Source organism: Schistocerca piceifrons, chromosome 3 (genome assembly GCF_021461385.2).
Source record: "Schistocerca piceifrons isolate TAMUIC-IGC-003096 chromosome 3, iqSchPice1.1, whole genome shotgun sequence".
NCBI classification, from domain to species: domain Eukaryota; kingdom Metazoa; phylum Arthropoda; class Insecta; order Orthoptera; family Acrididae; genus Schistocerca; species Schistocerca piceifrons.
This window is the reverse complement of record NC_060140.1, coordinates 681,160,092-681,176,383: the sequence shown is the minus strand read 5'-3', so window position 1 is coordinate 681,176,383 and position 16,292 is coordinate 681,160,092. Positions and strand designations below refer to the sequence as shown.

General features: G+C 40.7%; 1 protein-coding gene and 1 pseudogene across 2 annotated transcripts in view; both read right to left on the bottom strand.

The window, feature by feature from the left end:
• LOC124788100 (protein RRP5 homolog) overlaps positions 1-16,292 on the bottom strand; it is a 178,824-nt gene that overhangs the window by 148,135 nt on the left and 14,397 nt on the right. The window contains exons 3-5 of one of the 2 annotated variants that reach the window (XM_047255215.1): positions 12,061-12,228; positions 9,017-9,317; positions 4,104-4,270 (exon numbers count right to left, since the gene is read on the bottom strand). In XM_047255215.1, the coding sequence (XP_047111171.1) occupies positions 4,104-4,270; positions 9,017-9,317; positions 12,061-12,228 (636 nt within the window). Of the gene's footprint in view, positions 1-4,103; positions 4,271-9,016; positions 9,318-12,060; positions 12,229-16,292 lie in introns of those variants that run through there. The other variant, XM_047255216.1, reaches the window with a different exon arrangement.
• On the bottom strand, positions 2,352-2,469 carry LOC124790174 (annotated as a pseudogene).

Below are 16,292 nucleotides of genomic sequence, written 5' to 3'. Positions count from 1 at the left end.
TTCAAGTGTCCCACCAGAGATGCTGTCACCAAACATGTTCTTCATTTGGTTTCCTAAAACCAAACAAGAGATTAATATAAAAACTGGAGAGTAGATGGTAGTAAGGATCGAACCCAAGCCAAAGGCTGAGCAGTCTCGTGCACTATCATCTACCCTATGAGAGCAAGTGACACTAATTGTATCAGGCAGGCCATTTGAATTTAGTGTGCAATGGTCTGATTGGCTAACTTCAATGCCAATTAACTTGGAAATGGCACAAAATGTCAATTTTTTTAATAATTATTTCTCAGCACAACCTATCCTGCAATACCCTCACAAGCTTTACAGATCATTTCTGACCAACCTTTATATTGCAAGGACAGGTGAGATACCAATAGTGGCAGCATGTTTATTGCAGTAAAGTATTCAATAATGTGTGGTAAGATTATTACAGATTCCGAATGTGAAATTATGTGGGTGAAGTTAAGTGTCAAAGGTAGGTCAAACATTGGAATCTGATGTTTCTATAGACCACCTGTGTCATGAGCTGCAGTGGCAAAGCACTTCAGGGACAACTTGCAGAATCTTATGAATAATTTTTCTAATCATGCTGCTGTAATAAGGGGAGACTTCAATTTTCCTGCTACAGAACAGCCGAGTCATGCAATCCAGATTTGTACCAAAGACAGAAACTCATTTGACTTTATTCCTGAACTTTTGGAATACACATCATAAGGCTGTGATAGCACCCATGACCAGGGTTATTAGAAGAAATGTTAAGAAAGATGGGAAAATATTTTTGCTTTTGGGTAGCTAATATCAAATATTCAGTTCTGTGGATGAAGATGTGGAGCACAAAAGGATAAAATTCACAAACACTGTTCAATGCACCTTAGGCAAGTACTTTCTGAGCAAGCTTCTAAGGGATGGGAAAAACCTGCTGTGGTTTTATAGCTGTGTTACAAAGTTGCTGTGGGCACAGAAAGCATCAAAGATTTACGTGTAGTCGAAACTTAATTGTCAAACAAAAGCTGAATGAACAGTAAATGAACAAAAGGAAAGAAACAAGAGAAGCACTCAAATGAATCTGCAAGTAAAATTTTGACAACCAGTTTTAACAAACATTAAAAAGTGTTGTCTTATGTAAATTCAAGTCAGAGGGTCAAAATCATCTATTCAATCGTTCAGTGACCTTACTGCCACTGAAATGGAAGATGACAGAGATGGCTCTGAGCACTATGGGACTTAACTTCTGTGGTCATCAGTCCCCTAGAACTTCGAACTACTTAAACCTAACTAACCTAAAGACATCACACACATCCATGCCCGAGGCAGGATTCGAACCTGCGACCGTAGCAGTCCCGCGGTTCCGGACTGCGCGCCTAGAACCACTAGACCTACCGCGGCCGGCGATGACAGAGAGAGAAGGCCAAAATACTGAATACAGTGTTTTGAAACTGTTTCCCCACGGAAGATTGTAATTTGATCCCTCCTCCTGATCAATACACGAACAGCAAAATCGCAGATATTCACATAGGTGATCGCAGAACAGGAAAGTAACTACAAATGCTTACTAGTAGAAAGGCACCAGGACAAGACAAGATACCTGTAAGATTCTATAGAGATTACACAAAAGGACTTGCTTCCCATGTAGCAGCAGTTTATCATAGGTTGCTGGAGCAACAAGGGGTACCTAACGGCTGGAAAAAAAAGTGCAGGGCATTTCCATTTTCAAGAAGGGTCATATTACAGATCACATATTTATAGGCCAATACTGTCAATGTCAATTTGTTGCAGAGTTATGGAATGTGTTTTATGTGCTCAAAAATTATAACTTTCTAGAAAAGCAAAATCTCCTACATAAAAATTAACATGGATTCCACAAACAGAGATCTTCTGAAACTCAGCTTGCTCTGTTCTTCCATGAGATCTACAGTGATGTGCCCAGATTAATATAATGTTCCACGTTCCCTGACTTCTGCAATGCTTAGCTCTCTCTCTCTCTCTCTCTCTCTCTTTCGTGTGTGTGTGTGTGTGTGTGTGTGTGTGTGTGTGTGTGTGTGTGTGTGTGTGTGTAAAAGAGCTTATCAAGTATTGACCAGATTTTGGAATGGAGTCAGGACTTCATTTATTCTTCTTCTTCCTTTAACGAAACTCTGCCCACAGGCCCTACGGGACCAACTGGCCGCCATTTCATCCTCAGCCCACAGGTGCCACACGATGCGAATATGGGGGGGGGGGGGGGGGGGGGCATATGGTCAGCACAATGCTCTCCCGACCGTATATCAGTATACGAGACTGGAGCCACTGCTTCTAAATCAAGTAGCAGGTAGCTCCTCAATTTGCCTCACAAGGACTGAGTGCACCCCGTCCGCCAACAGCGCTCAGCCGACCTGATGGTCACCCATCCAAGTGCGAACCCAGCCCAACAGTGCTTAACTTTGGTGATCTGACAGGAACCAGTGTTACCACTAAGGCAAGGCCATTGGCAACATGTCAGTTTTAGCGGAACAAAATCAACAGATGTAAAAATAATTTATGGACTGCAGAAAGGAAGTGTAGTAGAATCACTACTGCTTACAATATATATTTATATAAATGATCTAGTGGATATCAATATAATAGAAGGAAACATTCCACGTGGGAAAAATTATATATAAAAACAAAGATGAGGTGACTTACCAAACGAAAGCGCTGGCAGGTCGATAGACACACCAACAAACACAAACATACACACAAAATTCAAGCTTTCGCAACAAACTGTTGCCTCATCAGGAAAGAGGGAAGGAGAGGGGAAGACGAAAGGAAGTGGGTTTTAAGGGAGAGGGTAAGGAGTCATTCCAATCCCGGGAGCGGAAAGACCTACCTTTGGGGGAAAAAAGGACAGGTATACACTCGCACACACGCACATATCCATCCACACATACAGCCACAAGCAGACACGTGTGTATTCAATGAAAAATTTGTTGCCACTTTCTTCATCAGGTATTTTTGCACAGCAGTCATATTTAACAATAGAATTTAAGAATTTCAGTGTCAATTTATAGCAGTTTTTAAATCTTAATACTACAAAGAGCATTTTATATCACTTTCCTTGATCTCTTAAAAAGGCTCTTTGGTCCAGAAATGCACTCATTCAACTAAATAAAATTCAGTATATTTCTAAAACATTAGACACGTGTGTCTGCTTGTGGCTGTATGTGTGGATGGATATGTGCGTGTGTGCGAGTGTATACCTGTCCTTTTTTCCCCCAAAGGTAGGTCTTTCCGCTCCCGGGATTGGAATGACTCCTTACCCTCTCCCTTAAAACCCACTTCCTTTCGTCTTCCCCTCTCCTTCCCTCTTTCCTGATGAGGCAACAGTTTGTTGCGAAAGCTTGAATTTTGTGTGTATGTTTGTGTTTGTTGGTGTGTCTATCGACCTGCCAGCGCTTTCGTTCGGTAAGTCACCTCATCTTTGTTTTTATATATGATCTAGTGGATAACATCAGAAGATCCATGGGGCTGTTTGCAGGGCCAGAAGACTGTAGTGACTGTATTTCTGACATGAAATATGACAAATGTGGAATATGGAAGCACATAGTCATTCCGTTATGGTTACATTTACAGATACAATGGTATGAAGGCTCAATTTTACTGGACTATGGGCTGGTTTATTTGAACACATCCCTAGCTATAAAATCTATATGTTTATTCAATGAAAAATTTGTTGCCACTTTCTTCATCAGGTATTTTTGCACAGCAGTCATATTTAACAATAGAATTTAAGAATTTCAGTGTCAATTTATAGCAGTTTTTAAATCTTAATACTACAAAGAGCATTTTATATCACTTTCCTTGATCTCTTAAAAAGGCTCTTTGGTCCAGAAATGCACTCATTCAACTAAATAAAATTCAGTATATTTCTAAAACATTAGCTATCTACAGGTTTTCTGTGCTACATATAAAGGAAGTAATTTTTTAGATGTGATGAGAAAAATGCTGAGGTGAAACATATAAAATGATGATAAAAGCCAACCTGCTTTAAAACTACTACCAAATAAGTGTAGCCATTAGATTCAGAACTCAAACTGCTTTATGTTAATGAAGAGAAAGATAGAAATTTCATCAGAATTTTTCATTACCTCTGCAATGGTAATATTAACAAGAGCACCTGGAAGTAAACAATGAAGAGGAGTGTCCTCTTGCACTGCACTTGCTACAGCATTGGGTACAGCTGTAAGTGAAACAGTTGTTATGTTCCCTGCACTGACAGCTTTGGACACCACGCATCGCACCAGCTGTCCCACACCTGTAAGATGACCATAGCATAACATATTTAAAACATAATTCCAATTGAAAAAGGTTTTTTATACAGAGCATCATTCAAACAAGTTACAGGGCTGCCAAATCCAATTAGTGACTGACTTCATATAGTCAGTTATTGTCATGTTCATGGAATCATTTACACAATATCTTGTTATGATGTGGATCTGACTTACACAAGGATATACTGAACTTCTACATGAGTGTAACCCTAAATGAGAAACATATGGAAGTATTATCTCTTCAATTACTATTTTGACTACAAAATTTATCGAGCAAAAATTACTTCAATTTCTGTTTTACTGGTTAACCAGCACCTTTAATACTTTGACAACCAAGTCCAAGTGTAAATCAGACTATGACATTGCGTCCAAAGGACTGCACCAAAGTATATCTCAGGCTAAGATGTTTCTCTACATGAAAGCCAGTTATTGCTCAGAACAAGGATTGGATTCATATGGGAACAATCTATGGACATCCCAGTACCTGTTCCCTGATAGGTGCTACTCTGTGTTGTCAGTTTCTAAAATTACTTTGAAAGAAGCAGCAACAAACATAGGAGCTGTTACTGAGACTGATTGAGCTATTGTATGCTTACATTGTTGTAAAATTCATGCAAGTAATCGTCAGGTTATGCTGCTGCAAATATGTCACGTTTGTTGAGTGAGTAAGAAATTTCAGAAGCTCTAGAGGAAGAATTGAAGTGTTCTGAATCAGGTGGAGAAATGTAAGTGTGCGGACAGTTTGAAGAAATGGTGAAACACTTCCAGAAAGGTAATACACTAGCTCCTAGTCCAACTATCAGCAACAGCCATGTAGAACAACACTTTTCTGATAAAATTCTTGTAACTGAGAAACAGAAGCATCCAAGATTTGTTCAGAGGAGACGAAACAATCTACTGGCAAAGCAAGCGGGGAAGAAACAATCTGGGGACTACTCTGATAGCAATGCACTTCTTTCCACACCAGAATGTTTCAGGTTTTTTAGTACAAAAGCCACTTAAATATGGACTGCTCAAGAATTCATCTTTTATTTGAAAGGATAATTATGCTTACTGTAATCATAATTGCAAAATTTGTAATCTATCACTGAATTAAAATAAAGATAAATCTTCAAGTTTGGTTTCAAGTGTGTATCACTCTAAGATATACCAACCATTTTTTCTGAGCCTCAAATTTTTCTAAGTAATTTCACATCATTGTATTAAAGTGCAGGGAAAGTGAACAAATATTTTTACGGTGGTGTGATTTTCTCATTGCTGGGACTGAGTAACATTACCCCTTGAGTAGTCAGCAAAGCATTCAAAGCAGTCGCTCCAATTACCAGTTTGAGGAAACTTGTGTATTTTGCAGTTGCTTAACTGAAGTGGTTGGGAAAATTTGTCATATGTGCTTTCCAGTTTCAATTGCAACAAATACCAACACGCACATTGTGTTTGATGAATTAACAGCCCGTCTTATAAAGAACAGTCTAGATAGTGTGTTAAGTTAAAGTCAGTTTACAGGAGTAAGCATAACCTTAGTGAAAGTTCAATTTATTGTTTGTTCCTTTTATGTGTAGTTTCTTTCCAATTTACTAACACAAAAATGGACAACATTTATAGATACAAGAGTAGAAAAGAAGGAAGACAGAGTAAACAATTTTTGATCAATATCATCATCATTCGAGACTGAGGACTACTTCATATCAACCAAGATGGGGCTGGAAACCAGCATGTACCTTTACAAAGGATCTATCACAGTGTTCATTTTGAACTCTTTAGGGTAACAAGGGAAAGCCTTAGTCTGCATCCACTGAAAGGCTTCAAACAACTCTCCTTCCAAACAAAAGTGCATATAATGTTAGGGTGAAGACAGTATTGAGCTCTGTGGCACACAGGTATCAAATTACTATTAGTCAGAAGATGATTCCTTATGAAAACTGGAGAGACTTCCTAACATAACTTTTTTCCCCTCAATAACTAGCTGACAGCTCAGTGTTGTCATTATCCCTCTCTACCTTTAGACAGAAAAGAGAATAAATTTTAACTACAGTGTAAAATTAAAGTTGTTTCACTGGCATATCTTTAAAGCTACACGCACAAGTTATCTCTGGGATGGTTGGAACAACCTTCAATTCCTCTTAACCACGTGCATTTCCATGTACTATATGTGTGTGTATAGTTAAATGAACTCTTTCTTAGAAGATAAAAGCATGGGAAAATATTACTACACACTCCAGAAGGTTCTCAGAGTTCTATTCAACTACACTTGCAATTAAATGCAATTAAATGTCACTATTGCTAATTAATGCAAAATATGTAAATCTAAGACTAATATTGGTCATTTTCAATTTTTTCATACTCTCTTCTATCCCTGTGAATTTGAGGTTGACGTGTCTTTGAACTTTCACCAATCAACCTAACAACCCAATTTCTACATATTCTTACACGTCACCCTCTTGCTAATACTTACTGTACTCTTACGAAATCTAGCTGTTTGTTACCAGCATATGACTTTGCTGTCATACTCCCTCTACCCACTATGTTTACCAGGCAGAAATTCACATATGTACTAACTGTGAATGAAAACGAAGTTATTCCAACATTTGCAACCGCCTCTGGGAGCAGTAGAGATAGGTTACCCCACATTATTTCTTAACTCCAACTTTGGTTAAAATTGTTCTACACATTCCACAGATATCCTTACACTGTGTTTACACTCAAAACCTTTCCATCTCCATGCCCTCCCTAGGAATGCTACAGATGTCATAGGCACCATAGCACAACCCCACCCCCCTTCCCCAAGAAAGTAACTTTTATGTGTGTCAGATTTGGATAAAATCACTCCAGCTGTTATTTAGTCTCCCCTCAGCCTTTCACTTTAGGGTGCAATGGGAGTCTGTAACTCCACATTACTTTTTTCTATTGGTAAGTCATGTGTGTACCATTACCCAGTTGAAATGAAATGATCGTATGTTACTGTATCACCACTGACGTAAAACATAACTGCTCCAACAGAAAGTTATTGCTTCCAATATGGAATGCCTTGGACCACAGAAAAACAGGGTCAACAAGGTCTTTGTCAAAAAACACACACACACACACACACACACACACACACACACACACACACACACACAAACGACAGTCTCTGGCAGCTGGAGCCAGATTGCGAGAACCAGCGCATAGTGGGAGAGGCAACTGTGTGGAGGTAAGGAGGAGGGTGGGGTGGGGAGGGGGAGGAATAGCAGGATAGGGGTGAGGGGTTAGGTTGTTTGGGGGAAGAGACCAAATAGCGAGGTCATCGGTCTCATCGGATTAGGGAAGGACAGGGAAGTACATGGGCCGTGCCCTTTCAAAGGAACCATCTCGATATTTGCTTGGAGCGATTTAGGGAAATCACGGAAAACCTAAATCAGGATGGCCAGATGCAGGATTGAACCGTCGTCCTCCCGAATGCGAGCCTAGTGTGCTGACCACTGCGCCACCTCGCTCGGTGACAGGGGTGAGGGACAGTAAAGTGCTGCTGGGAGTGTACAGGGACGAGGTGGAGAGTGGGGCAGCTAGGTGCAGTCGAGATGTGAAACGGAAGGCAGAGGAGAGGGCAGGTAGGGATGGGTGGGTTGAAAAGGAGAGAAGAAAAAGACTGGTTGCGTTGCACTGGAATAGGAACATGGAAGGTGCTTGATGGCCTTCATCAGTCATCATTCTCCATCTAGCTCCTTCCCTGTTCCCATTCCAGCACTACACAGCCCTCTATTCCACCAATGCACCCAGTCTTCCTTCTCTCCTTTTCCATTCCCCTCCGCTCTCCCCCCACCCCCCCCCCCCCCACTGCATCTAATGCCCCAACTGCACCTTGCTTCCCCATTCTCCACCTCATCCCTGCATATTCCCAGCAGCACTTTATTGTCCCCCTCCCCAACCCAGCCTCCTCTTTACCCCCACCTGGTTGCCTCTCCCATAATGGGCTGCTTATTACAGTCTGGCACCAGCTGGCAGCGACTGTGGTCACGTGTGTGTGAGTTGCACTTGTGCGCGCGCGCGCACGCACACACACACACACACACACACACACACACACACACACACACACACACACACACACACACACACACGAGTGTGTGGGGATATAACATCTGAGGTCACCAGTCCCCTAGACTTAGAACTACTTAAACCAACTAACCTAAGGACATCACACACATCCATGCCCGAGGCAGGATTCGAACCTGCGACCATAGCAGCAGCCAGTTCCAGACTGAAACGCCTAAAACCGCTCGGCCACAACGGCTGGCGCAACTCAGCAACTCCACTACATGGTACGTAGCAACTATCCTTTTCATTATATTGTTACATTCCTTGCTGGATTTCCCATTGTTTTAAATGACAATAAAGATAATTTTAAGCAACTTTTGTGTTACAGTGAAGTTTCCAGTTTCTCCTATCTTGCTACATCAAGAAACAATTTGTTTAAAAATATCGTTTTTATGCCCCTCTTTTCTTGTCAGGCTAGCTGTCATTGGCTAAGTAGAAATTTTCTCTATAAGTGTTTGATTACAGAGATGTAAATAACACATGAGGGCTGTCATGTTCTCCAGAATGCCAGATGGAACAAAAGTCTGGAATGCACTTTTAATTCTATTTCTACAGGGACAATGAGGAAGATCACAATGAGGGGAATGTAGTAGGAAAGTACAAACAATCTTTTCCATTATCTTTATGATGGAACAAATGCAAAGGGAATTACTTACCAAGCGGTCTTCCAGAGTTCCATACTCTCTCATACTCTTTCGCAAAATCCTTTTTCAAAAAAGCACGGACACCAAACATGCCTGTGTCCATAACATAGCCATGATCTTCCACACTCTTTACTGCTGTTGTTAAGACAGTTCCTTGCACAACAAGAGATGCTGGTGGGCAGTCTGCATGCAATTCATGAGGAGCCAATGTTGCAGTTACTCTGTGGCCACCAGTATCTGTACGACGGACCTGAGTTACTTTGCAAACAACATGCTGGCCTTCCAAAAATATCTGACGTAACTTGTAGAAATCCTGTAACATTATGTATAAAAATGAAACAATAGCCTTTTAATAAATGAAAGTAAATCCACAAGCATGTCCACAATTAACAGGTCTTTTTTGAGTTTCAATTGATAGCGATAACATCAATGATGATAACAGCCATATCCTGGCCCAGATTTATTCATTTTCATGCTGTGTTGCACACGGGATAGTCATAAGGCTTCAGCTATCACCTCCAATGACTAAAGTTATGTAATTCCTTCATTTGTTTGCAGGTTTATGTCTGCAATCTTGGCACACATTGAAATACCCGCACCCCAAGAGGAGAATCATGCGCTAACTCATTGTCTGCATTGGAAGGGGAACAATGCTGCAAACAAACCATGCCGAGCTGGTGGAAGTGTATGGCAACATTGCATTAACATATGACAGAGCAGTCAAGTGGCACAGATGTCTCCAGTGTGGTCAAACAGGGCTGAATCACATAGAAGGAGTTCACATGTCATCTCCCTGTAAAGACCCAGGAATTGCAAAAGTAGTGGATACCCTGGTGTCTAAGAGCAGCATTTCACAACTGACAGGATGGTGCAAAAAGTAAACATCAATCATGGGTCAGTTTGCAACATATTGCACAACATTTTGAATATAGTAAAGGTCACCACATGCCGAGTTCCACTACCATGCACACCCATTCACTCTGCTAAGTTCCACTACTGTGAACACTCATTCACTATGACACAGTCACACAAGCTGCTCTTCTTGACTATCAAATTCCTCCCAATAGAACAGATTGAGGTGAAGAAACCATGAAGAAACCATTGTGTGATAGGGATTACCAGAATCACAACAAAGCAACAGCCAAAAGAATTCCTTCAAAAACGAGGTATATATCAAATGATCCATCACTGGGAAAAAAAATGTCACTCTGAAGGGTGAAAATATAGAGAAAGGCAAACTCCTTTACCAAATTTCATGGTTGCAGTTTAATATTATCTCCAATACCATGCAAGCTTTTTTTTTTCTTTTTTTAAAAAAAAAACAACTGAGTGTTTCACATAAAACCAATATGCCTCACACACCAGTTAATCTTCTCTAGTCGAAATTGCCTTGAAAGTTGGCTCTACTGCATTTTATTGGAAAGTTGAGTACAGCTGCGTGTTTGTGCATCACTTGTTGTGAGAAGCTTGTATTGTTGAGTTGTTACTTAAGTGGGGCAGCTTCCATTAAAACAGGGAAGCGATATTGTGGAGTTTACATAATTACAAGCTCCAGCAACAAATGTAAAGATATGTTTCAAGTGAAATATCCTGGTAGGAAGCTCCCCATGACCAGCACTGTACAAGAAATGGAGGGCTGTAAGATTCATTTCAAATGTACAGAGGAATAGGTGACTGACAGTGAGGACACCTGAAACTATAGACAAAATTCACATGGAAATTATGAGACGTCCCCACAAGTCAGTAAAGAGGTTATCACAGCAGGATGGTGTGTCTCATACATTGTGTCATTGTGTACTAAAAGATATGAAATTAAAAGCCTTTCATATGAGTGTGGAGAAAGAGTTGAAATCTGAAGATCAGGAAAAAGAAGTGCATTATTGTAAATCGCTTTTCACATCAATTGCTAATGGTTACTTGGACCCCTTGCTTTACTTCATATCAGGTGTGACCTGGTTTCACCTGTCAGGTTATGTCAACTCCCAGAATGGCATATGTTGGTCGCAGGACAATCCAAGTATTCTGCATGAAGAGCCTCTCCACTCATAGAAGATATGTGTTCAGTGTGTGTTGTCTGGCTTGTGCATTTTAGCCCCATATTTTTCAACTACACCTTAAACGGTGCCAGATATCTAGAGATCTTTGATTCTTTCTAAGTACAATTAACAGATGCAGAGACGTAGTAAGCAGTATCCCAATTAGATGGAGCAACTGCTCACACATCCAACCAAAGTATGGCCCACATCACCAACATGTTTCCTGAAGACAGACATGTCAGTAAAGGCCTCAATGGCCCCCAAGGTCCCCTGACTTAACATCATGTGATTTTTTATTTATGGGGCAAACTAAAAAGCAAAGTGTATGCTGACAATCCTTGCACAATAGATGATCTTAAAATGCAACATTACTAGAAAAATTAACAACATCACACCTGCAGAATTACATCTTGTTGCTGGTAATGTCATCTCACAAAGTCAGTGATGCCTGGATGCCCATGGCCACCACTTCCAGCACCTCACATAAACAAGTAACTACATTTTTTTTAATGTTACTATTATCCATCGTTTTTTAGTTAGTAAACTGTTACTTGAATACTGGTTTTATGTGCGATACCCTGTATCGACTTACCAGCACCTTTTCTGGAAATTTTGTCAAAAATCTGGAAGTATAGGAACTCACTACCCAATTGGAACATTAGTACATTAAGCTACAAATGCTGATAACCAGAGAGTCTCAAAGGATACATGAAAGACTTGTAATGCAAAAAGTTCCTAAAATTTATAGCAATATAACTGGTTCAGAATCCAAATTGAAAGTACCTACATTCTACAGACATTGTGCAGGTAGCACAGCAACTACTTTATGATTTCCGACACAGATTAAAGGAAATTGTACTGTTCATCTCTGATTACTTACTGTATACATGTAAAGGATTTAGGAACGAACATGTAAGATATGGCAGTACACAATGCAAGACATCACATTTACCCTATTTGCAAATTTTATTTGTAAATCAACAACATTAAAAAGTTTAACAACCTATTTACTAGACTCACACCATCTGGAGATTTTCCTTCAGTCAGTGACTGAAGAACTGATGTGTACGCAGCAGAGATATTTGTCACTGGTACTTTCGCCACAAGACAACCAGGAAGATTAACAGACAGGTCATATTCCCGTACTTCTTTCACACATCCCAAAACCAGCATTCCTTCAATTAGTTCCTGTAATACAGAGCAAGCTACGTGATTTCTTAGTTACACTGCTATGCCAAAAACACACACAAAAATTGTAGGAAAGGAGGAGAGTCAAAGACCCAACAGGAAAAAACAATAACAGGAAGAAAGGTAGGAATTTAATGTCTTGTTCATTCAGACAAGAACGAGGGAAGAAATCAAAACACAGATTTTTTAATGAACAATTGCAAAATTAAAGTGATTTAGGAAAACAACATAAATTTTCATCTAGATGATCACACATAGTACTGAATGCCACTCCTCTTGCATAGTAGTTTAATATTTTAGCCAATACGTAACTTTGTTTAACAGGGAGTAGCAGAGAAAAAGGAAAGGAAGGGACGACAAAAAAAATGCAGTCATTCCACCATACTTTCGGAGCAAACACATACAGTTGAAAGACAGCAGTTTCTGCAACATCATCCTTTGAGCAAGGTTCAACCAACTGAATATCTTCATTAAACCCACAACTGCGGCTGGTGTCCACCTTTCAAACAATGTATTAGCCATATCCATGAAAAACTTGTAATCATGTTTCCAACTATAAAATATTTTTTTTCCCTGCCTTTCAAGTTGTTTTATCATTTTGGTTGCTGATGGGGTCCCAGTAAAAATTACAATTAAATTATGTGGTAAGAAATGTTCAAGACTATCTAGCAGTGTTTATCATATGTCATGCCAATGGGGATAATAGCAAATTCAGATAGATATACGGGGTGAGCACTAAGTCTTGCTCTGATTATAAAAATTTATAACAGAATAACCATTTGACATAATATGTTACATCTGATGCCGTTACATAGGCTAGTGTTACTAGTTGTTGTGACCAACATGTGGTGCTAGTGCTCCACAAGATCGACATGGTATGTTAGGTCACGCTAGTTGCTGGCAAAATGGCGTCGAAGCAGGAGAAAGCACAATGTGTGCTTTGGTTGCACGAAACGAAATCACCCATCAGTGGACCGCGTAAATTTTGGGCTTCTTATGGAAGCAGCCCTCCTGAAATTAAATCAATAAAGTGATGGTATGCAAAGTTTAATGAAACAGGCAGTATTGAAGATCGTCCTCAAAGTGGCAGGCCTCATGTGAGTGATGCAACTGTTGATTGTGTTCGGCAATCGTTTCAACGGAGTCCGTCTAAATCAACTCATCAAGCATCACATGAACTTCAAATACCACAACCAAGTGTGGTGAAGATTCTTCATGAAAGACTTAGGTTGCATGCTTACAAAATGCAAATTGTGCAGGCCTTGCAACCGAATGATTTGCTTACACATGCTGAATTTGCAGCTGAGATTCTCAACAGGTTAAATGGCGCTAACGATTACTTAAATCGCATATGCTTTGCCAATGAATCCACCTTTCATGTCAGTGGAATGGTAAATAGGCATAATGTCCATATATGGGGTTCAGAGTCTCCACATGCTACGGTACAGTTACAGCGAGACAGCGAAAAAGTGAATGTTTGGTGCGGGCTCATGCATAACAAGGTTTTTGGACTGTTTTTCTTCGCGGAAAAAACCATTACCACTAACATTCACTTAAGACGTTTTGCAACAGCTCATTGCCCCACAGTTAAAAGAATATCAACCATGGATAATTTTCTAGCAAGATGGAGCACCCCCCCCCCCCCTCCCCAATGGGCTTTGATAGTGCGTGATTTCCTAGATGAAACATTTCCAGATCAGTGGATTGGAAGGAACGGTCCAACACCCTGGCCACCACGCTCTCCAGACATTACGCCCTTCGAGACTTTTTTTTTTCTGGGGCTATATCAAGGCCAGACTCTTCATCACACCAGTTGCTGACGACGACGAACTGAAGGCTAGGATACAAGCTGCTGTGGGTACTGTGACAGAACACATATTAGAAAACACCTGGAGGGAATTGGAATACCGCCTTGACATTCTCCGAGCTGCCAAAGGAGCACACGTTGAGGTTTACAAAGAACTAGTACCATTAACCTAAGTAACAGCATCAAATGTAAATTATTATGTCATATGGTTATTCTGTAATAAATTGTTATAATCAGGGCAAGACATTGTGCTCACCCTGTACAATTCTGCTACGATATGAGACAAATGAATGCAAAAATCATATTCAACTTAAGTCAGCAGGGAAATCAGCAGTCATTGAACACTATGCAACATAATCACCAAAGGATTTTCAAGACCACTTATCTATAAAATGGTAAGTCCAGGTTAGAATATCAATCATATTATGAAAAAGATGGATAGCTATTCACCATAAAAATGACTTGCCGAGTTGCAGATAGGCACAATGAAAAGACTGTCATTTGACCAAAGCCTTCTTCAGAAAATAAGAGAGAGATAATACACACATTCACACAAGGAAGCACCCCTCAGAGAAGCTTCTATCAACTTCACAGATGGGAGTTATCCTTCCACATATTCTACACTCTTGAAATCATCCCAGCCTCATCCTAATGTGATCTACTGTCTCCACACCATCCACCCAACAGTTTCCACTTTCCAACCTCCCCCCCCCCCCCCCCCCCCCACAAGCACTTTCATTGTGCTCCGCTCTCTGTTGGCCTTTTCCCCTTCCCTGTTGCTCTCCTCCAGCCCCCACAGCCTCCCGACACTGCACCAGCAGCCTTGTCTGGCCACCATCTGGTCCCTGCATGCTCTATCCTCCCCCTGCCCCCCCCCCCCCCACCTGTACCCTATCATCCCTCCCCATTCCTTGTCCCACTACAGACTGTTATTTCCACTCGACTTGTCGCCAATGCATTCTGGAAGCAGTGGCTGGAGAGAGCAGTAATTTATGCATTAGGTGTGCTCGCTCGTTTGTGTGTGTGTGTGTGTGTGTGTGTGTGTGTGTGTGTGTGTGTGGGCGCGCGCGCGCTTTCTTTTCTGAAAAAGGCTTTGGCCAAATGCTTGTGTGCAACAGTCTCTTCATTGTGCTTGTCTGCAACTCAATGTGTCATCATCACTGTGACCAGCAAGGATAGCTCTTCATAATATTATTAAGAATACTTATTTGCTAGTTAGTTTCAGGTTCCATGGATCATTTCCACAATAAATTGTAATCATGTGGAAAGAGTCATTTCACATTCACATTGCAAATGTACCAAACTTCAGAAAAGATCATTAAATAATCGGATGAAGTAGATATGTCAGAATATCTGACACACAGAGAAGGTGAGAATAATTTAAGAGCCAGGGTTTGGCACCTCGCACTCAGATTATTAAGAATTTTTCAGGAATCATCCATCTCAGCCATTGAAAACCAAGGAAATGGTATTATGGAATGTCACTGGCATTGTGGGGAATGAAGTGATAATATATGTGGTAGACAACTACTAACGATCTAACCTAAGACACACACAACTGAATTCATGATTATGAAATGACATCTTCTCTTACACTGGTTAAAATACTAAACATCAAATACACTGATCAACAATATTATGAAATGGAGAGATTGCTACTCATTGTAAAGCTGACACACTGAGTTTGAGAAAAGTGTATTACCATCTAGCCTCTGGCCAAAGTCTCCTTCAGAAAAGAAAACATCCACACATTCACACAAGCAGCCACACCTCATACATAAATGACTGCTATCTCCAGCCTCAGCTGTATCTCTTCTCTCTGGCACATGAAACAAGAGAGGCAATGGGTGTGCCATTAGGCTCACAACAACATCACCTTTGAAGCTTCCTGGAAGATTAAAACTGTCTGCCGGACCGAGACTCAACTCAGGGCTTTGCCTCTCGCAGCCAAGTGCTCTATCAACTGAGCTATCCAAGCACGAACCGTCCTCACAGCTTTACTTCCGATAGTACCTCATCTCCAACCTTCACCTAAGTTCTCCTGTGAAACCTGCAAAACTAGCACTCCTGGAAGAAAGGATATTGCAGAGACATGGCCAAGCCACAGCCTGGAGGATGTTTCCAGAATGAAATTTTCACTCTCCAGCTGAGTGTGCATGATATGAAACTTCCTGGCAGATTAAAACTGTGTGCCAAACCAAGACTCAAACTCTGGATCTTCGTCTTTCACGGGCAAGTGCTCTACTGACTGAGCTAC